Source organism: Uloborus diversus, chromosome 9 (assembly GCF_026930045.1).
Source record: "Uloborus diversus isolate 005 chromosome 9, Udiv.v.3.1, whole genome shotgun sequence".
Classification (NCBI taxonomy): domain Eukaryota; kingdom Metazoa; phylum Arthropoda; class Arachnida; order Araneae; family Uloboridae; genus Uloborus; species Uloborus diversus.
Genome location: NC_072739.1, coordinates 56,052,051 through 56,075,813, shown reverse-complemented (window position 1 = coordinate 56,075,813; position 23,763 = coordinate 56,052,051). Strand labels below are relative to the sequence as shown.

At 31.5% G+C, this 23,763-nt stretch overlaps 1 protein-coding gene across 3 annotated transcripts in view; it reads left to right on the top strand.

Moving 5' to 3' along the window:
* LOC129229230 (kinesin-like protein KIF2A) overlaps window positions 1-23,763 on the top strand; it is a 55,777-nt gene that overhangs the window by 22,879 nt on the left and 9,135 nt on the right. For all 3 annotated transcript variants that reach the window (XM_054863491.1, XM_054863493.1, XM_054863492.1), the window contains 14 exons: window positions 849-999; window positions 1,951-2,054; window positions 2,153-2,315; window positions 8,734-8,824; window positions 10,564-10,630; window positions 10,738-10,829; window positions 11,164-11,306; window positions 12,578-12,649; window positions 12,737-12,872; window positions 16,661-16,771; window positions 19,299-19,366; window positions 21,533-21,638; window positions 22,173-22,274; window positions 22,763-22,835. In XM_054863491.1, coding sequence (XP_054719466.1) covers window positions 849-999; window positions 1,951-2,054; window positions 2,153-2,315; window positions 8,734-8,824; window positions 10,564-10,630; window positions 10,738-10,829; window positions 11,164-11,306; window positions 12,578-12,649; window positions 12,737-12,872; window positions 16,661-16,771; window positions 19,299-19,366; window positions 21,533-21,638; window positions 22,173-22,274; window positions 22,763-22,835 — 1,479 coding nt within the window. The remainder of the gene's footprint in view (window positions 1-848; window positions 1,000-1,950; window positions 2,055-2,152; window positions 2,316-8,733; window positions 8,825-10,563; window positions 10,631-10,737; window positions 10,830-11,163; window positions 11,307-12,577; window positions 12,650-12,736; window positions 12,873-16,660; window positions 16,772-19,298; window positions 19,367-21,532; window positions 21,639-22,172; window positions 22,275-22,762; window positions 22,836-23,763) is intronic.

The window sequence follows — 23,763 nt, the reverse complement described above, 5'->3', positions numbered from 1 at the left end:
TTCTGGTCATTTTTCTCGTTTCACTTATGTTTTCCAAGTGGAGGTTGATCATGTATATATCCTGGATTGGACTTGATAAAATATGCTTCTCCTTTTTTTAGCATATCATGCATGCATCATGAAGCAAAAATAACAGGTATCTGGAGTCAGGAAATAGTGTCTAACATTAGTAGAAGATAGTAATATATATAGAGTATGGGAATCCGGAATGCTCGAATCAAGAACCTTTACAAATTTTGGATTCCTGCTCCAAAAATCTTCTGTTGTGCGGTATTTGTCAGTTTTTTCCTGGTTTTGCTAATGTTCTCGCTGAATTTCTTTTATTTTTTGATCAATCTAAATGAAAGTATATTTCATTAAGCTGAAACAGAAACGTTGAAGATAATTTGCAGTGGTGTATAGTCCACAGATGTTGCTTTTTATTGTTATGCAATGTGCCAATCGTTACAATTAATCAATCATATTTATTCTGTAAATAATGTTTAGTTAAATAGGCATATTGCATACTTATGAAAAGAAAAAAAAACGTTAACCAAATGTGAATGTTAAAACATAGCTGCATAATTACAGCAAAGTGTATATTTACGCAAAACACATAGTATCAAAAAAAACGTTTTTAAAAAAGCTGAACCGAAAATTCTGTGTTTTCAACAAGTAGTTATTTGACTGTTAACAATTTTAAACTTTTATAACTGATTTTTTTTAAATTATTTTTTTTGAAATTTAAGTAAAGCAGTTTCAGATTTCGGGTCCTCTCAGATTTAGGGATTTCGAAATTGGGGTCTCATACTGTACAGGCATGTATAAATATCTGTAGCCCACACTGTATATTTGTTTAAAAATTACAGCTCGGCGTTGTTCAAATGTTGTAAAAGAAGTGGATAAAATCAAGAAGCAACGTGAAGAGAGAAGAGCTAGACAAGCTGAGAAGAAAGCTGAACAACAAGGCCTTATGAATAATGAGGGTAATCCTAACTGGGAATTCATGAGCATGATCAAGTGAGTTTAAGGATTTTCTGTTTGTATTTTTAAAAAAATGTCTTCATAAATGTAAAAATGTACTACAACTATGTATTTCAGTTATTTTCTATGGTATCTAGATAAAAGTTCTACCTTATATGCATTTTTTGGAGTTGTTGAAACTAAAATTGTGATTATTTTCTTATGCATTTGAATTCTGGATCCTAGTTTTACTTTTACAGTAGAAGACCGTTAGAACGCACACCTTGGGACCAGAACTTTTGCGTTATACAGGTTTTGGCGTTATGTAGGTGATTTCAAATTTTGAAACTAATATTCAGAATATGTATATATTAGCACTTCAGAATTAGTTCTATCTGCAATGAGTATTAAAACACTAATTATACAACTAATCATTCACAAATAGATATGCTTTGCAATTATAAGAAAGTGAATTATCCTGCACTTCTGCCAGCTTCATAGTTTGCATAACAGCTGCATTTTCAAGAGCCATCTGATATTTTCTCTTGACTGTGAATAAAATTTTTTATTTAAAAGCTTTGAATTAAGCTGGAAATATGAAAAACTGTTTCAAAATTCAATTTTCCTAACAATTTTCATGTTAGCAAGGTAAAACAAAGGAATTTTTTAAACTTAAAAACCTGTTGTTTACTTCTGAAAAGTTGTGCGGTTTATAGAGAATTGTGTTATATAGGTCGGCGTTACAAAGGTACTCTACTGTATTTCCTCTTTCTACCATCTTATCAGATTGTATTTTTACCTGTAAAACTTGGATACAAATTTGAATTGATATGATAAAAAACAATACTTGAATTTTTCCGAAGTGTGTTTCATTATTAGTTTTTCGCTGTTGACTATTCTGTATTTTGTCTATATATGAATCTCTCCCTGTTGACATATGTTTTTTGAGGAACTAATTTCCTTTTACATTAATATTTTTTGAAAAAAAATCTTTTACTTTTTTTTTAGAGAGTATTGCAGTCAAATAGACTACAAACCTATTAGTATAACAGACCCTATTCAACCTCTCCAAATTTGTGTTGCTGTGCGTAAAAGGCCTATGAACAAAAAAGGTAACCTCATGTTTTGCTAGGTGGGAGAGGGATCATCAATTTTAATTGTTCTAAAACGAAAGTTGAATGATTTAAAATTGTTTTTTCTCCCTATGTAGAAGCTGTACGAAAAGAAGTAGATGTTATTACTGTTCCCAACAAAGAACATATTGTTGTCCATGAACCAAGGCATAAAGTAGATTTAACAAAATATTTAGAAAACCAGTTATTCAGATTTGATTATGCTTTTGATGAAAATGCTGATAATGAAATTGTATATAGGTAAGTTGAAATGCTGTTTTCAAATATTTTAATACATTTGTCGTAACTGCACTCAAGTTAAGCTCTTCTTAGTTTTCTTTTGAAGGTGGATAAATATCGACAATGTCTCTGGCTTTGGTTTTGATTTTTAATGAGTTTATGATGTACTGAAATTTATCCTCTTCTCTCATATCTTCATCATCATGAATTCGACTGAACTAACCCCAAGATGCGACCCAATTTTTAGGAGGAAGATTGAACTCTTTAAGTGTTAACTTAGGCAGCTTAAAATTGTCCAGAGATTTTCTACCAGAAGAGGTGGAAGTACAATCATTGTGATTATTATAATGTCTTTCCTACAACACTCTTACCTCAATAAATCAATCTCTGTATGATTCGATTGCATCATATTCTTCGTCAGATAATGCTATCAATTCTTTAAACTCTTCATCACACTAGGCTTTTTCTGGTAATTTCTGGAACTTTGCTAAAACATTATACACTTCCTTATTTTCATGAAGCAGGAAAAACTGATTAACAGCTGTAGTAAACAACCTTCTTTTATTAGTTCTTTCTTAAATTTATAACAGTAATTGCTCCCATTTCAGTTCTTATGGTATCAGTTTTTTCGGTATCAATCATCTTCTTATTTCAATGTAAATATATGTACTGCAGAAGAAGTCACTGATGAAACATCTGCTTGAACATAAATCACTTTCGCAGAAGTTCTTTTTCAAGGACAGTCAATAGCATATGATTCACCGCTATAAGTTCAGTTCTTTCATAGAGGAATATTTTCACAGTCCAAAATCAAAAGTTTTAGATTCAATTACTCACTTTCATGGATGCCACTTTGTTCAGACAGTAGACTTCTTACTTTTGTATCAATTTACTTGCTTAACAAAATAGAAAAATAGGAATATTGTGTACACATCGTTGCTCTTCTATCTTTGAACGTAATCATAAGAATATTTCTTGTCTTATTATGGGGATAAAAAAGACACTTAATGTTTCTATACATAATACAGTCAAATGTCGCTAATGCGTAACTCATCGATGTGAAAATGTCCCGTAACATGCATTTGATCCCATGAGTTAGCAATCGCTCGATAATTTATTGGTTAATTTAAAATCTGTTAACATGAACTAATTATCAGGGTCCTAGGAATTCTGTGTTAAGGAGTTTCAACTGTAAAGACTTGCAGTTTTCAGCGTTTGATTCCTTAGTAATAGTTTGAAAGTAATAATTATGTTTAAAGTTTTTTTAATTGAAATATGAGAGTTGTATAATATTTTGGTTTGAGTGTCTACATAGCTTTACAATGTATTAATTCTTACATTGTGAGGTATCAATAACCCCACAGCACAATGTTGCAATGCATCACGTTATAGTTCAAACAAAGATTTCAAAAATTGTATTACAGCATTATATATAATCACTAATCATTCATTAATATATAAACAATAAATATATTCCTTCAAATTTAACCCATGAACTATTTAAAAACAAAGTAATGAGAACAGAGAACAAGCTTTCATAACTTTCTTCTAAAAAAACATAGTTGCATAGCCAAGCTGTTGCTCAAAACATTTTCAATAAATCATCGAAAAAATCCTATGTGTTAGTCAAAACAAATAATATGAGTGACATTGAAGTTGTGCAGATATATTGTCTACTGGCTAGAAAAACTATAAAATAACCCACCAGTTAAACATTATTCATGAAGCCATTTCTTTTTTCCAAAACAATATTTAAAATATTCAGAAATTTTCTAATGTTACGTTATTGATTCGATATATATATATTTATATGTTATAAAATAAAGTAGCCATTCAGTCATATATTACTATCAAGCATGTCATTTAGGTGGAACTGGGGGGAGGTAATTGTTCCCTCCCCACATATATATAGAGGAGGCTTTTTGTGACTTGTTTTTCCTTATACTATGAATTTAGTACATGTCCTAAACCCATATATAGTTTATAAGTGGGTGTGGCTTTTGTTGTTTTTCCTTATAATTGAATATGTGCCTCTGACCCTCCTGAAAAAATTGATAATGATGTGTCTGTTTACTGTATCATGTATCAATTAAATATTGTAATTTCTACATATTTCAAAAGCTGCTTGTAAAGCTATTATGTCCTGGAATTTTATTAGAAATTGTGTCCTGAAAATTTTAAAATTAAACTATGACCCCTGCATTATATTTTGTATGAAACACAGCATGTCCACAGTGCAAACTATCCCCGTGATGATGTAAAAATGGTTTAGTGTAATGACAAGTCTTCCGTTCCATTACTAGGGATTTTTAAAGGCCATGAAGAGGTCAGCAATAAAGCCCATTCTAGAAGGTCATCAATCAATCGCCTCCACACATGAAAATGTGACTGAAATCCTGAACTGAGTGTTCCTTGAATGGGAGACATTAAAACATTTCAAAAAGTAACCATTTATGAGGTAGTGCTGAATAATCAGCAGGAGTGAGAAATGCACAAAAATGAGGACCAGTTTCTTGTCCTATATTCAAAGGTGTAAATTCCTCAGCTGCTGTACAATCCTGATGTGACTTCCATGGATTTTTTTTTTTTTCCCTTATTAGAAAACTAACATGATAAAAATTCATTTCGAGACATTTGACTAAGTTGGCAGATAGCACCAAGGCTCTGAAGAATTCCAAAAAAAAAAAAAGATAAAGGCCAACCATGATGCTTTCAGCGCTTGAAAAGCAGTGGCGGCTCGTGCCTTAATTTAGCGGGTGGGCTTGCTGTATAAAGTTTTATCAATAATATTTATACAGATACAATGGAGAGGACTGCAGTTAGTAATGCTGAACAATATAAGATAGTCTTTATTGCAGTTGTTTCATTTCTAACTTCTCTTCTACTTCAAAGTTGAAATTGTTTTAGAAAAATATCCACTTGAGCATTTTTTGAAAATTCAAGGCAAATAACCTAAATTTAATGACAAGACACCCACCCCATGCCAACTAGTAATAAACAACACACAGCATTAATTAAACTACTGCATTACACTCTTGATGCCAACACGAGCACATGATCACGCAGAAGCTTTAACTTTCGTTTTAGCATGCTTCCTTATCTCAAATTACAAAATTGGTAACTATTTTTTTTTCCAGAAGCACAGTTTCCTCAATCGCTAGTGCATTCTTCATACATCAAAATTAGAATTAATTATTTAATTTAATTAATTTTTATTGTGTGAAACTACATCACAATATCTAGGGGTCACATCACATTCATAGCATTTTTGTAAAACATTTCAATAAAATATGTAATTCTTTGGAATCTTTGTATGCGCTTACTTATTTACCAATAATTATTCTTCATGCCCTTTCATAAAATCAAAACACTGAAGAATATATCAGTTTTTTAAAAGTTTAAATTTTGAGATCTTGAATTCAAAGTATGGTTTTCACTATCGCGAATTGCGATAGGAGGAATTTCTTTTTTCTACTAATGGCTTTTATCGCAACCATATTTTGAATTCCTGACGTCAAAATTCAAATGAATGCCTGGGGCTGGATGCTGGATATTATGTGCTGGATACTTTTTTCGCGTAAAAAGGATTGTGTAAAGTCCAGAAGGTCGTTAATAAATAATTCGATTCCGAGGCACATGGATGCCTGCATTACTGTCAGCCCCGCTTAGTTGAGTAAAATCTCTAGGAACCAAATTTAAAGATGTAATGTTAGAGATTCCCCCCCCCTATAGATGTAATGTTAGAGATCCCCGCTTAATCGAATAATTTCTTCGGAAAATCGAATAATAGTAATCGGCTTTCACATATATTTTTGCTGAAATTTTTTTTCAATACGTTAAAAATAAATTAAATAGGAGCAATTACTGACGTAAAAACTTAAAATAGCATTTTTCGGCAAACGACGGGCGGGAAAAACAACATTAATTTTCCATCAAAACATTTCCATTCTTCTATCTAGTTTCTTCTATAGTTACCAATGCCATTACCAACAGACAGTCGATAAATAAATTAAAAAACACAACAAAATATTAACATTGCAGAAAATAAGAAATTGATAATCATTGATTACGTAAAACGCGGTAATTGAATTTAGAAAACTGTTCACAAAACACATTGAGCAAGGAATCCACTATTATGGACTTTCTCCAAACAATATCAACTGAAAAAAGGTGTAGATTTAATACCTCAAGTTGTAAGTTGCATATTTATAATTTTCATATGTACTTGTATTATATATACTTAGTTATTATACTATGTTGTTGATTACTTAGCTTATTTAAAACGCTTTTTAATCAAAAACATTTTTTTTCTATTACTTACATATTGATTTATTATTACGTTTTAAGCAAAAGTTGTCAACCAGGGAAGATAAATAAAATTTCCCAGCTTAATCGAATATTTCTTGAAACCGACGGTATTCGTTTAAGTGGGGCCAACAGTATAAGAATAGAAAAATAAAATCAAAGGCATACGTCATTCAACGGTCAAGTGAACACAATAAGCAATTCATGATTGCTCAAAAACAGTTCGAAATCAAGAAAAAGCGCACCTAGTGTGAGTGACCTAAAGTTGATAACTTTTTAAATAATTAAACTAAGCGTTGAAACTCGCTTCATAAAGTTTGAAACAATCTGAAGTTTTAAAACAAACAATAAAAAAATCGAAAAGTTTGGTCATTTTTGAGGTTATGTGGCCCTACGCCTTTAAGGATTTAAAGCGATGTACCGGATCAAATTGAAATAATTCAGGTTTACAAATACAAATACAAATGTGACGACCAGCAACAGGCTCTGGGCTCAGCTAGGCTGGTCCTAGTCAATTAGTCCCCAATGAAGATCAATGGCCCTCTTAAAGCTATCCACTCCCTTGCTCATTACCGCCTCTTCCGGTAAGCTATTCCAAGTGCCCACGACCCTGCTAAAGTAGTAGTTTTTCCTGATTTCCAAGTTAGCCTGAGATTTAAATAGCTTAAAACAATGACCCCTTGTCCTGCTTTCCCCGCAAAAATTTAATCCATTTACATCTTTCATTTTGATAAATTTAAATAATTGAATCATGTCCCCTCTGACTCTCCTTTGCTCCAGGCTATACATATTAAGCCTATTAAGTCTGGTATCATAGTCTAAATCTGAGAGTCCCCTTACTAATTTAGTTACCCTTCTTTGAACCCTTTCCAATACAAAAATATCTTTCTTTAGATAAGGCGACCAAAATTGAACAGCATACTCCAAATGAGGTCTTACTAAACTCCTATATAAAGGCAGAAGAACTTTCTTAGGTTTGTTCCGCCTTAGAGTACTACAGAATAGAAAACACATATCGATAAGACCTATTATACGATTAATACTTATTACTTTTGCCAAATATCAGAACAAAAAAGAAAATTGAATAGATCTCGCCCAATTGAAGTTTTTTTGTAAAAGTTTCGGACCAATTCAGAATTTTTCACACTCAAAACCAACTAGTATATTCGAAAACAAACTCTTCATTCAGAAATTCCGATCATATTAGTTCCAAACGGAGAAATAAATAAAAATACGCACGCATGCGATGCGGTAGAATCGGAGGGAACCCATAAAATGGTAAATGCCAGTTCCAGATACTAACAGAAATTTAAGATTAAAGACAAATACAAAAGAAGGACGGTGGAAAACGATAAGAGCACTTTCTTTCATTCAGTGGGCTTGTCATTTTTTGCCCATTTTCGAACTGTTGTTTCGTACAAGTGACGTGTGTCAAATCCTTCCCCACCTGCTATTGCCCTTCTACTGCTGTTGGGGGTAAAGCTATTTTTCGGAGGGCCAGGGAGCGGGAGCCCACACAAGCAGAAATCGGAGTGACACGGACTTGCCGTTTTGGTGTCTGATTGAATCGTCGTGATTGGTTAGGTGCGGAGGTGTGGCAAGTCAATCGAGGGGCAAACCAGTCGCAGCCCCAAGAATCATTCTCAGAGCTTGCAAGCGAAACGCTAACAATTTAGAAGCAATATGCAAGGTGTTAGAGATTTAAAATGTGTTTCATGTCCTCAATTCGTTGTTTGTTTGTTTTTTTATTTTTTTTATTTTTTTTATTTTTTAGCGAAATACTAAACGTTATTTTGACATGATCTATTTAGTGGTGTGTACAATTTTTCTGGGTGGGCCTTGCCCACCCGGCCCATAGTGACGAGCCGCCACTGTTGAAAAGCTTACTGGAAGCAATATATCAATGCAGGAAATGTCCAGTTTGTAACCTTTTCATGTACTGTAATGACCAGATTAATAAGTATTTTATAATCTCACTGACGTTACTTTCCAGATAGATCTTGTGATTGGACCAACTCCTAAGTGGGAGTTGATTCGATAGTGAACTATGTAATATTTTGAAGGAATGGCACTAATAGCACTTTGTGATTTTGTACTAGTATTTTTTAATTCTTTATTTACTTACTGTTTTCAGATTTACTGCTAGGCCCTTAGTTCACACATTGTTTGAAGGAGGCATGGCCACATGCTTTGCTTATGGTCAAACTGGTAGTGGAAAAACCCATGTAAGTTGAATGGTTACAGATATTTTGTGTGTTTACGTAGTTTTATTTTCGTTCAACTACCTGCCAACTGTGAAGCATTTTCTGGGTAATTTCAATGTTTTGAAAAATGCTCTGATACTGTTAAAGTGTACAATTTCGTGATTTCATTGAATACCTAGACCTAGCTATTTTATGAATTAAATAATCTGTGTAACAAACTAGTAGGGGTTCACCGGATAGCCGCTAGCCATCTGGTATCCGGCTGATTTTTTTACTATCCAGTATCCGGCGATTACCGACATGCTTTCCAATGGTACAAAAGCCAAAAAAATCGGACAATTTCTTGCCATAGACGTATGTTCAAGGGGACGTAAAATTGAGTTTTTAATGTCTCCATTAATTAGCGTCCTACGTGGTTGAAGCTTGAATATTCGTGACCCCCAAAAAAATTCGAATTTTTTAATACCTGGTTCGACTCTGAACTCAAGCAGGTTCTTGAGAATTTTGCATATAAGCGCGCAACGTTCCCCATTCCGTTTCACCCTTTTAAAATTGAAATTTCCAAAAATCCTTTCTTAGCATGCGCTTATGTTATAAAATTAACCTATGTTCCAAATTTCAGTTTTCTAACCTCAGTAGTTTTGGCTGTGCATTGATTGTCAGTCAACACAAGCTATTTTATATATGCAGAAACTGATTTTTTCAAAAAAAAATCAGTTATTTTAGGGGATTTTTTTTTTTTTTTAAAAAAACTGATGTTAAATTTAGCACACTGAAAGAATCAACTTGATTGAGACTTCCACATAACTAAATTTTTTCACTTAATAGCTCATTTAAAAGAAATCTCATTTTGGAAACTTGCCAAAACTGCATATAGTGTTTGGTATTTCAATCCTTTTTGTATCTTATAAATTTTCAATTATTTTGAAAGTTTTAAAGCTGTTTTGACACATGCTTGTTTAAATCTGCTTATTTCATTTTTAATTTTAACAGTTTATTTATTTTATCAATCTGATATAAATATTAAATAATTGATTGCATCAATTAGCACCTTTTATTTACCAACTCTTCATGCTCAAATATTCGCACCCTTGAATTGCATGTGACTAAAAACAATGTATTACATGCCTAACTTATATACACAACATAAATCATGGCTTTTATAAAGCAAATAAGCATTGGCATATTATTTAATCATATTCTACCTGATTTCAATCACAGCAAAATTTTGAAATTACTTCCGAAATCTTTTTCATTACTGATTACACTACACTACATTAGTCATTAATTTTAAATGTAGTGAAGCACCATTTATAAGTTTTTGAAGGGACTCTATGAAAAAATGTTAAATAGGTATACGTTTATGTGTAATAAACTCTGCAGAGATGAATTTTAAAAATATTTTTGATAAAAACGCATAAAAGGGAAATGTATAAATGGTACTTCACTGTATTCCTTTTTTCATCGTTATTTTTGGTTAGTGTTAGTTGATCTGTTTCTTACAGCCTACACTATGAGAGATTAGTTTTTAAGTTTTAATAGTGTGGTAGGTTTTGCAAAATGCTGAAATTTTTATGTGAACTGGAACCAAGTCAACATTTTTATGTTTTAGTAATTAAAAAGTTGATGCTTTCAAATAGTCCAACTAGTCCTTAAAAAAAGCTCATTTTATCCTTCCAAAATCCTTAAATATTTCTTGAAAAAAAATTTCAATTTTGTGTACAAACCATCTGATATAATTTATTTTCTTTTTCCCCCAGACAATGGCCGGTGATTTTATTTCAAAATCAACTCAAGATTGTAGTAAAGGAATTTATGCTTTAGCAAGTAAGTGTTCAGATATGTTTATTCACGTTTTTGAATTATGTTTCGAAGTTACTAGAAAAAATATTGTCTTAATTTATCTTAAAAACTCCTTTTTTATTTCTCCACAGCTAGAGAAGTTTTTAATCTACTTAATAGTCCACAATATAGGCATGAAGGTTTTACTGTGAATTGTAGCTTTTTTGAAATTTATAGTGGGAAGGTAAGTTTTTCTGCCAGTAACCTAACAATATTTGTTTTATTTAAGAAAAGATATTCAAATTTATAGCCTGTTAGTTATAATTTGTATTTTTACTCCTAATTCAAGAATTGATGTACTATCTGTTAGAATTTGTATCAGTGTATAAGGATTACTTTTCAAAATATACTCTATTTGTGTTTATATTCTAATGTATGTAAATATGGAAAATGATACTTGAATATGAACAGTTTTTTATATCGTGAACTAGATCAAAAATGTTTTACAAATTGAAACTTTTTTTTACTATTCTCTATAATTATGATTAACAGGAATTTAAATCCATCACATGTTCCAGGTTTTTGATTTATTAAATAATAAAGCTAAGTTGCGGGTCTTGGAAGATGGAAAACAGCAAGTACAGATAGTTGGATTAAGGGAGAAAGAAGTTCAAACTGTAGAAAGTGTTTTGGATCTTATCCAACATGGCAACAATGTAAGGTAAGTTGTAAAAATAGTTTGAGTTGAAAACAACTATAATGTCTTGTATTTAATATTCACTTCACAGTTGTGGAAAATATCTAATGGGTTAGCTAAAAAAGGTACTAATTTTGTAAATGATCGATGGTAATTCTCTTAAAATATGAATGAAATGTCACTGAAGAGTCGGTTCAACGCTCAAATTACTGAAGGTATAATAATTACAATAATCAGTGCAAAAGAGCTGAACTTTAGACAGCAAAAGACAAAAGATAGGCTTGTTGAACTAAATTGCTCTTTGAATAATGTCGGTGTTAGAAAGTATATTAATTTCCCAGAGCTTTCAGACATGAGATTAAGGCGACGTACAGTCTTGATGCACATTTCTTCTTTTTTTGGTTCTGGCAGGAACTATGGTTTTAAGTTTTAAAGTGTCTGTATGAGAATTCAAACAATAAGGAAAGAAAAAAGAATATAAGAAGATTCAAAACATAGTCAACTCTTTCAAATATAGATGTTATGTGTTAGTTAAATTGATATGATTTTCATTTCAAAGAATTTATTTTTAAATTTAATTTTAAATTTATTACGGTTGTGGAGCTGATTTTCATAACTGTATTAAAATCTATTAGTTTTATGTTGTACTTTGTTGCAATCAATGATAGCTAATTTCTTTTTCTTTCCTTGTACACAGTTAAATTTCTTGTATGAAATTTTTTGCTGCCTCTTTTATTGGTCTGTAGTTTAGTGTACTATTTCAAACTTTAGATTTGATACCAAAGTCTGTTGTTCATGTATGAATGGATATATCTCAAGGCAAACATTTATAAAAATGTGTCATTAATAAAAACTGCAAACAAGTTACATCTGCTTAAAAACTTCAGAAGAAAAAAAAATGTAAAAAAAAAGAAAAAAACATTATTTAAAAAAAAAAGTGCAGCTTCTATGGATAAAACTAGCAATTTTGCAATACAGCATTTTAAAATCTAGAAACATAGCCTTGACCTGAAATTTTTTCAAAAGTTTGTTTCACAAAGTGCTTTACCTTGTGGAAAAGGATCTGTGACCACTTTGTGCTGAAATAATTTGGTAATCTTGAAAGTATAAATTAGGGAGACAGTAATGCACAGTTATGACTGAAAGAAAATTATAGGTCACCTTTTTAGCATCATATTTCAAAATTTAATCACCTAAACTTCGGGTGTTCAAATATGAAAACTCGCAAAAATATAGTTTTCAAATACACATTAGTTGTAATTTGTTTTGTGTGCTCATTAAGTTTTTTCTTCAAGGACTTCTGGTCAGACATCTGCCAATCAGCATTCTTCAAGATCTCATGCAGTTTTCCAAATCATAATTAAAAGGTAAGAGATTGAAACACAACTACTTGTCTTTCTAGAGTTTATTATTAATATACATATGATTGCTGTACCTTTGTTCTTACTATTCAGGCGGACTGGTAAACTACATGGAAAATTCTCCTTAATTGACCTTGCTGGTAATGAACGTGGTGCAGACACTTCTAGTGCTAACAGACAGACTAGAATGGAAGGTGCTGAAATTAACAAAAGTTTGCTGGCCTTAAAAGTAAATATACTGACATGTTTCAGCTGAAAATTTACTTTCTCATTAATGCAGGGAATTCAAAATGTTTTGCACAGAAAGCTTTCCTACATTGTTGTGGTGAATTTAATCTGTGAATGAAACATTTAAACAACCTATCACAGGGTTGCCATACCACTGAAAAGCTGGGAAGAACAAAGAAAATACAGGGAATTCAAAAATTCACAAAGAAAAAGAAAGAAAAACCAAACATACAAGGAATTTTTAAGATGAAAATTTCAAAAATACCCCCCCCCCCCCCCCAAAAAAAAAGAATAAATAAAAAAAAAGTTAAAATTAAGAAAATAGAATAAAATAAAAAAATAATTTTGCTTTAATGTGTGTGTGTGTGTTTTTTTTTTGAGTAAATATTAAAATATCTATCATAAAAATAAAAGCAAAAATTATTGAATGTTTTGTTTTACATGCATCTTAAATTTTATGCTAATTTAATTTAGAGAACATGAGATTAGTGACCAATACTTATTGTTCTGCTAACTTTCTTTTTTGAAGTTCATGTAATAAATAGCAAAGTTTTTTTTATTCAGTCATCATGCTATTATCTGAATCACGTTTGTTCTGAACAATTTTGATTCAATAAAGCAGCTAATTCAATAAAGATGGATTTTATTCTGTTTTTGACAATTTGATTCATTAAAGTGGTTGATTCAATTAACCACTGATTCAATTAACCGACATCCACTGTATTTCAGTTTTAATGAATTCTTCTTTACTTCCTCTTATTTAATTTATTTATTTATGTTTTCCCCCATAGTAAAACTATCAGGATATTAATTTTCTTATACAAATATCAGTGTTCGCTTGTTTGTAATGCTGCATCTCTTACAGGGAAAGCACAAGGAATTTTTTTTGCCCAGAACTGAGTAGCCACCCTGTATCAGGTTTCATTTGGAAGCATGGAAAACTTTTGTATTATTCAAAGTTACTGGGAAAATTTAAATTATCTCTTTGTTTTTCCACAAGTTTATTTTTTAATTATTGGCCAAAAAAAGTACCATGTTCCAAGTTGATGAAGTTTGAGGAAATTAAATGAGGGGAAATGCTTGCCAACATACTTTTATTCTATAAGAGATAAGTTTGCAAGCATGTTTTTGCACCTGTTTGTTTTTTTTTTAATTAAAATTTATGCACAGCCATAATTTTTCCATGTCTTTTTCTGATTAAATGTGTGCCTGAAATTCTTAGGTATTTTCACTTTGATTCTGTTTTTATACCCATTTAAGAACTGTATGTTATTATTTTTGCAATATTGAACCTAAAATGCATATCCTGTTATACTATCATTGCTTTAATGTATGGGAATTAGATGCAGCTTGACTTTGGCCACTTCTATTCAACTGATTTGTCATGTTTCAACACTTTTCTAATTTTACCTTTTTCATTGTGCTACAACCGTTTACTCATTGAAGTTAATTACAAATTTGTTTGTTAAGTTGTGCTTCTCTGGTTGCGTCCCAAAATTAATTTTGTATTTCTTCTTACCCCAGACATGAATTAGGACTTCTATTTCATTTACCATCCAATGAACCAAAGTACAGTAGGACGCTAATTATTCAAAACTTTTTTAACCAACATCCCATTTAACTACAATAGTTCTTGAATTTTATTTTTTAGTAAGTTAACAGTGGGTATCACTTCCAATGTCCTGGGAGGCAACCATTTCTATTGTAGGACCCAAATTTATGTATTTATCTCACTTCTTCCCCATCTCCAAGACCATCAGTAAATTTCTTTGATATTTATGTGAAATATTATCAAAATTCTTTTCTAAAACATGACCATTTAGGACAAAGCATTTGCCTCTATTCAGGAACAAATTGTGTGAGTAATATTAAAAAAAAAAATCCTTTTAATCCTGAAATACCTTACGTAATTTATTTTATTTATTTATTTATTTATTTTTTTTTTTTTTTACAGTTATATCTCACAACCTATGATTAATGGATCACAGTACCTTCAGAACATTTTTTTTTTATTTGAACTAAAGCGATAAAACTTCTCTCTGTGTTGGAATAATTTGTAGTTTTGAAATAAGCAATATTTTTTTTTTTTTTGATTGTTTGATCATTTTTGAAGTATTGTAACCCCTTAATCTTTAAAATAAATGGAAAAGGGATAGTATAAACCATAAAAATGAATAATACATTGACTCTAGAAGTTAGAAATAAAATTTGAACAGTATTAAAATTCAATATTGAGTAACCTAATTAATCTTGCATATTAATGAGAATAGGCTATAATATGGGAAAAGGCTATAAATATTCAGGTGTGGGGGGGGGGAGTACTACCCAACAAAAATGATGAATAATTTTTAAAAAAGAAAATAACAGTACTCAACCCAGGGTTGGCAAGTTTCTGCCGAGGTGGTTAAAACCGCTGGTAGAAACCGGTTAAAACCGGCATGGCAAAAACCACTTTCTGCCACATTTGCGGCAGAAACTGGCAAAAACTCACAAAATTAAAAATTCTTGATATGCAACAGAAAATACATGGAAAAAAATAATAAATTGTTAACCAAAGCACTGTAATTTTATTACAAAATTATCACAATTCAAAATCAAATGTTACATTGTTGGGACCCTGCAATTGCCTCTTCGGAAAAGTGGTTTCAAAAATCTCAATTTAATATGCACAAATGAGAAACTTCAGAATATTCTTGAAATAGAAGAGCTAGCAGACAATGCATCAAGGAGCAAGCAATGTTCGTGAAACTTTCATGTATTGTATAACTGGTACACCATGCAGTAACTAAGGTTGTGGTAAAAATTTGATTAGAAAAATTAGTTTTGAGAAATGGGGCCAATTTATTTTGCAAAGCTGTGACATTAGGTACAAAATTCTAGGCAAGTAAAATTCTGGCACTTTCTTCTTGAAGCACGTGACATAATTTCAATCACAAACAATTTAGAGGAAGCATAGTGAGCAAATTACAATCAGTAATGCCCGTTCAATTCTGTATGTTACTCCTCTTTACTAAGTACCCCAGTATGATTTTTTATCCTTTGTTAAATTAATCCAAATACTACGAACCTCTGCAATTTATAAGTTCCCTTTCTGAACTAAATCAAGGGCACTAGCATTGGATTTTATTTTTTTAAATGATGAAATGATATTTAATTCTTTAGTTTACTCAAACAAATATCATTTACTAATTACTTGAGTTATTAAAGACACTTTTAAGTTTTTGCCAGTTTCTGCCGGTTTTTACCGGTTATAACCAGTTTCTGCCACTGGCACGGCAAAAACTAGTTTCTGCCGGCAGAAAGCCAACCCTGACTCAACCGTGAACATTTTACGTAAATAGGTCAGAAATTTTTGTCTTGGTTTAGCCGAGACTTTCAATTTAATGTACATATTATACTTGAAATTTTTGATGTAATTAGATAGCAAACCGAGCTTAACAAACCAAATGTTCGTTTTAGCCGTGATTTCGTATTAAGAGAGTTCAACTGTAGTTATAATATTTGGTATGTTTCTGAAGTAAATCTTTTGAATGTGCAGTAAATTCTGAAAAAACCCATTTTACCCAGATAGTGAGTTTTTTCGGGCAAAGCCCAGTTTCGCGATTCCTAGAACCAAACCCCTCTCTTGGCTGCACTGCTAATCCTGGAATAAATGATTTGCAGGTAATAAATATATCTAAAAAATAGTTCATTATTTCATCAAAATTCAAGAAGACCAATGCTAGTACTTATTTCATACAGTATTTGTTACCAGTATTTTAGTTTACCAATGCTGTTCTTTCTAAATAGGAGTGTATAAGAGCCCTGGGTAGGAAAGGAGCCCATCTTCCATTTCGGGCCAGCAAATTAACTCAAGTTTTGAAAGATTCCTTTATTGGAGAAAATTCCCGCACTTGTATGGTGAGTTTCATGAATGTTATTTTTGTATGGAGTAGAAACTTTTCTTTTCTCATATAATTGTGTTGTCAAAGTTAATTGGTGTGAGACAAAATAAGCTTATTCTCATTGTATAGATCACCCTTGTGCAAATTTAAGGAATAAAACTTGATTTCTGTAAAATATGGTTTATTTCTCGAACCAGAAATTTTTGATTGCAGAATAGCATTAATTGCTATGACCATCTTAATTAACGTTTTGACATGATTTTGCATAAAATCAACAAGAATTCAAGTTTCCATAAAATTATAAAAATAATAACTTTAACGCTTCAGATAAAAGTTACAGAACTTCAACATTGAATTTTATGTTTGAAATTGAAACTTAACACACCAATGGTAAAAAAAATAATAAAAAAATCTTTAGAATGCTTGTTGGGGGCACTAAACGTTTCTTGATGCAAAAAAAAAAAAAAAAAAAAAACAGCTTTCCTATTGCAGCACATTTTTTTTACACTGCTTCCACTTGTATTGCCTAGGTTTTTTTATTTAATTTTTGTTAGATGATATAATTTGTTAGGCTTAAATGAAGATATTCTTTATTTTCCTTAATGTATGGAAGGGTGATGTAAGGTACCCAGTGAGACTCCCTGCCCTGCTCTACCCAAAGGCATATCAGAATTAAAAAGCATGAGCTTTGTACTCCGGAGAAATTCCAGATATTTGGAAAGTTGGATTTAGATCTTGTAGGACAGGAGCTCTCAAGCTGGGTGCTGCGGCGCCATGGGGTGCCGTAAAAAGTGGTGAGGGGGTGCCGTGATGTCACCATGGTATCAATATATATGTAAGGTGAATGTCCCAAATAATGCCCGGTTGACAACAAGGAAATCCTCCATTTTTTTGATACAGTATAACAAAAATTCACTAGATCCTCTTTCATTGTAATCAAAACGCCTAACTGATGATAAAGCGTTATCAACTAGCCATTTTTAACTACCGGACAACAATGCAACATTGTAGCAAAAGTTGTTGCAGAAGAGTGATGTCAAAACCAACTGATCTTATTTACTGTATATTTTGTTTCTACATGGTTCCCTGAAGTTAAACTAGAATAAAAAAGTTCCATATTGTTCGTGAAACCTAAATTTTGTTGTTGACGAATTCAAAATGAAAAATGAAACGTTGTGTGCCGTCATTTTTCCCGAGGTTTGATAACCTAGAAAGGTAGATTGTAGTAGGAGGACCATGGTTCGCCTTATTAACACTCCGCCGTCCTTATAATATAATACCGGAGTATTTGAGAGGAGGACATGATCTTGTGCTGCATATACTGCACAAATGTGCATGAACTGTGCTCAAGTGTGGGGAAAAATACCTGTAAATAATAACTTATAAGTTGTTTACATAATAGAGATGGACTAGGATGCTGTGAGAAAATTCTTAATCTTGAAAGGATGCTGCAAGTTGAAAAAGTTTGTTGATATCCTATAACTGGGGTTCTCAATCTTGTCTGGATCCAGCCTGTTTTTAAAATTTTTATCACTAGTTTTAATTTTTGACAAGTCGGATTTCAGGGTGCAGGCTCGAATGTTTTAAAATCTCTAGGGTGCTTGACTGAGCGTATAAGGAAACCATTGGACAATCTGTAGGCAGAACTTTCACGAAAAGGATTGTCTTGTAAAGGAAAAGCTAATTTCTATATTGACCAACTTATCAAGGGCACCTATATACAAAATTGTAAGGGGGGGGGGGCTGAGATATTTTCCCCATGGTTTTAGCAGGATATTTTCCCCATGGAAACAGAGTCACTAAAATTTGACATTTTTAATAACTTATTCATCAATGGCTGGAGAAGAAATGGTTTTACATTTTTGCAAAGAAAAATACCAAAAGCAAGGAGGTTCTAATTTCTAAGAGGGGTCTCGAGCCCCAACTTGCTCCCCTATATGCCCTTGCCCTTACAACTTATGGTTTATCAAGCAACAAGTTTGTAAAAAAGGATGTGAAAACCTTATTGATTCTCTGTTTGATAGTACAAAAATGTTAGGATTAAAGATTGACTTACAATATGGTAGTGACCATCCTGCAGTCAAGGTTTTAATGTACTGACCAGGAGTTGGAAGCAAAATCATAGACTCGGACTCCAGAGACTTTAGGACGTTCGACTCCAACTCCTTTACCACAAAATCAGTCAGACTTCAACTACGCAAGCACTAAAAGAGTTGCAGACTTTGTGGAAAAATGCCAGACCCAGTCTTCAACTCTTGGAACTTTAAACCTCCGACTCCTTCAGCTCAGAATCAGTAAGACTGACTTTTTGACTCCCACTCGGACTCCTCAGCCCTGGTTGTAATTAATAGATTATCTAGAAAATTTGAGTTGGATTTTATTTTTTATACAGGGACTGTTCTTAAATTGTTACAAATGATGTTTTTTTTTTGTCTTCAAACTTTAAATTTCTCTCTCCACTTGTCAGTTCTAATCTCTTTCTTGATTTGATATCTTCATGTTTTATTTCAGTACATACATTAAATGTAAGTGATCATTTACAGATAGCTATGATTTCCCCTGGAATGAATTCTTGTGAACATTCCCTGAACACACTGAGATATGCTGATAGGTGAGAACTCATTTTTCATATGATGTGTTTTTTCATATGTACCGGAAGGGCCAAGTTGTTAGTTTCCTTTCAACAAAAATTAAAAAAAACAAAATAAATAAATGAGCAGCAATTAATAAATTTACTTTTTTCTGTGCTAAAGTGCATTTGATTTTCTGTTGCTTTGTTGCTATGAAAATAAGTTGTAATGCAGTTTTTACTAAAACCATATTAGTATTAAGTAATTTGCTTTGTTAATCATTGAAGTTTAATGGTATGATTTACAACAAATTATTACATGTTTTAATCCTTTAATAATTTTATTAGCAAATAAGTAAAGTTTTGGAATTTCTTTTCATTAATTCTATACTGACAAAGTGAATTTTTTAAAAATCACCACTTCAGTTCACAGATATGATCTTTATCTCAAGATTTTGATGTATGTAAGGTTAAGAAAACGCTGAGCCTTTTGTCTAGAGGCAGTTAGAAATCTTAACAAGATGTTAGCATACATTTCTACTGTTTAGCTAATGAATGATTGTTTTTGCATTTTACAGTGAAACAAAATATATATATTAACATAAAAATTGTACCAGGATAAAAATTCTGTATGTACAGTACTTATACTAACAATAGCATTGCAACAAAAAAGAGAATTTTGGAATTAGAATAGATTATTAACTTTGTTTTTATAAGTTAAAAAATTGATTCATAGTCTTGAAATTTCATAAATTTTATTTTACTCAGTTTCTTATTAGTAAGTACTGTTTACTAAGAAATAAATCAGTAAGTAAAGGGGGAAAATCTTGTTTAAGAGTAGTTGATGTTTTATTAATACCTTTTAACTTGAGTCATTAATGCTTTATATGTTGAACTATTAAAAATGCATTTGTTTATCAACTTGGCATACTGTTTCATGATATAAAAAAGCTATGAGAATAAGAAATAAGTACCTATGTGTGTGTGTGTGTGTGTGTGACAAAGTAATTAAGAAAACATTAAAAGCACAAATTTGTACAGTCGACTCCCCCTACAACCCGATTCCACTTACAGGAAATGGCTATAATGCAAGTTTTTCATGAGCAATGAACTTTAGAGCTAAAGCAAAGGCAGGTACCTGCTTCATTATTGGTTACTAAATATTGATTTTGGGAATGGACTTTTAGCATCATGACAACGGAAGTTTCCACACCACACTTCTACACATCACTTTGTTAGCGTATCGAAACCACTCGGCATTTTTCATTTATTTTTTTTATTCTAAATGTTCAAATTGATAGAATAAAATGGCACCCTAAACAGGCGGTTTCAACTTAAGTTTGAAGATGGAAGGAAAAAAAAAATCTGACAGTTGTGAAGAAAAGGTTAAGATTCTCGATATGCTTGAACAACTAAAAAGTGCATTGAGGATAGCATGACAAGAAGTATGAGTGAATCTTCTATACGTACAATTAAAAGTCAAGAAAAAGATATCCATAAAAATTCAGAGCTTAGTCTCAATATCGAGGCTCACAGAGTAATGTCTAATCAAATTGCTGTACCCACTTCTCCCCTACGTACCGTTTCTGTTTTATTGTCTATGTACCATTGCTCTCTCTCCTTCCTGTTGATCATTCATTTTGTGCATCTTAATAGTATTTATGTTGAATAAAACAGCTTTTTTCGTTTTTTAAATACAGTAAAATTTCGGTTCTTAATATAAGATATCAACATGTATAGCTTCGGCATAATTTACAGCATTTTGAGAGGTGCATATATGTCTCAAAATATTTGAGGCACCTTTTCAATTTGATGGATTTAAAAAATACAGTAATGACCTAATTACTGTTTCTTGTGTGCTGGGGACTGGAAACATCTTGAAAGTAGTCTTAATGCTTGTTATAATGGCGACTGTGTTGATTCTTATATAGTGCTTAAAGTTATTGGGGGGAGTTGGGAGGAATTCGACTGCAGGAGAGGATAATAGACAGCTTCATTTATGCCAAAATAAAATGAGAAATTATTTCTAGCTTCTCTAGTACATGTAGCAGCTTTAGGCTCTTGCTTGATTCTTAAACTGCTTAAACTACTGGAAACGTTAGAAATAATTCTTTATATTTTATTTTAGCATCAATACAGCTGTTCCAATCCTATCAACTCTCCACTATTAAAATTTTATTTTGAATTCAATGCTTTGATTAATTTCAGAGTGAAAGAATTAGGTGCTGAAAACCCAGAGTTGAAGTCCTGTGGTGGTGAAGAACAAAATGAAAATGATCAAAATAACGATTTAGCTCTTCTGTGTTCTTCAAATGTAAGATTCTTGGTTATTTAAGTATTTCAATTTTACTTATTTATTTTGTTACCATTGAATTTTACTTTTTAAATTTTTTCCTTCCATTTCATTTCACTGCATAATTCAATTCTGTGATACAGCAGAGAACTGCAAAAGTCATTAAAAATTACATACTATTTCTATACAGTTCAATGTGATCTAATGTAGGAGAATGTGGCGCAAATTGAAATTGTTAAGGTAACTGGTGTTTTTCAAAATGAACAAATTCGATTTTTTTCTTCAAAAATAACAGTACAATAAGGAAGAAACTTTATAGTAAAACTTGTGTGTGTGTGTATATATATACATATATATAATATATAATATATATATATATATATATATATATATATTGTGAATTAATCAGTTCTCTTTTAACAAAAGATACATATTTGTTGCTTTTTCTTTTTTTGAAAAGCGTATTAAGACGTGTTTTACAATGAACTATTTTTGTTTCGTTAAAATTTCCCCTATCATGAAATGTATTCAACTTTAACTCCGTTCTCTTTTTAGGAAGGTGAATTGTCAGCAGATCTTTACTCCTTTCACGAAGCAATATCTCATGTTCAAGAAATGGAAGAGGAAGTTCTTGATTCTCATAAAGCTATGATTGAAGTGAGTAGCTACATTTTCAATTCTTGGCGTAAATTAGGCATTTTTTAGTATAATTCAGAATATTGTTTACTGTTTTGTTTCATGTCTCACATTCTTCATTTTCCTGTAGCTATTTGTATGCTTTTTGAGACATTTTCTGCATAAATAGAAAATTCATTCTGCACATATTGATAATCAGAATGAAACAAAATGGGATAGTTGACAAACTGGGGATATGTATTTAATAAATTACCTCAAAAGCAATTAAAAGGAACGAGCAAATGAAATAATGTGGTGTCCAATAACTTTGCAAAATCAATATAGGTGGGGGGGGGGGGGGGGGGGGGAATAGATTTATTCTGTTTTAGATGAGCATCTCATCAAAAGACAAAATTTTTAACAAGTAAATATTTTTCATCTTTCGTATTCATAGCACTAATTTATTGTTTCATTAGTTGTAAAATAGTGAAACATAGTTCAGTTGTTGAAGTGTAAAATTAATGTTTCAGGCCTCTGAGAAATGGTTCCAAAGGGACAATCTACTTCTTTCTATGTCAAATGATGTTGATTATGATGTTGATTGTAAGTAAATTTTTATTTCCTATCCATATTAGTTTTTTTTTTTCCGCAAATTTTTCTGTTACTGGAAATTGTAAACTGTTCTCTCCTTCTGTCATCTTTTTGATATTTTTGGTTTTACAATGATGAAAACATGTATGTGTGCTATATACCACTTGCCATCTTTAAGTTCATAATATACACTGTGCAGCATGAGGAGTTATTTTCAGGGTGTCCGCGCTTATGGAAAGTCAGGGAAAGTCATGGATTTCAAACACGATCGAAATTGGTCATGGAAAGTCATGGATTTCAGTGTAAAATGTCCAAAATTCATGGAAACTGACTGTTGGTCGTGGATTTCGCGCTCAGGACTATCGTATGTTTTCCCATTCCGGAGACTGGGGATTTTTTTTTCGTATCATAGCTTTTCTACAATGTTTAAAAAAAACACACATAAACAGTAGAAATAGCAGTTTGAAGTTTCTATATTTAATGGTAAGCTTGCTTTTGTACATTACAATTGAATAATTATACCGATCGTATTCAGATATGTTACTAACTTATTTTTTGCCATGATGACTCTGGAATTGAGTATTTTGAAGTTATTTTTTTTTCTGTTTAATGTATGAATGCATTTACTAAATTTGTATTTTACAATTTCACACTGTGCTTTGGGGAGATAATGGGCTATTTTAGATTTTAAATGTTCTTAAATTCTCGTACTTATTTTTTGTCTCAATAAATTGTTGCATCATTTATTTTTCATATACATATTTAGTTGAATATTTTTTGCTGCATTTGTTTAAATTTATTTACATAGCTGAGATAAAAAGGATATTTTCCTAAAACAAAGTTATACTGCTTTATAGTCTCTATTTATACGCAATATTGATGTCATTGTCAAATGAAGTAACTTGCGTAAGTCATGGATTTGAAGAAAGTGAGTCATGGA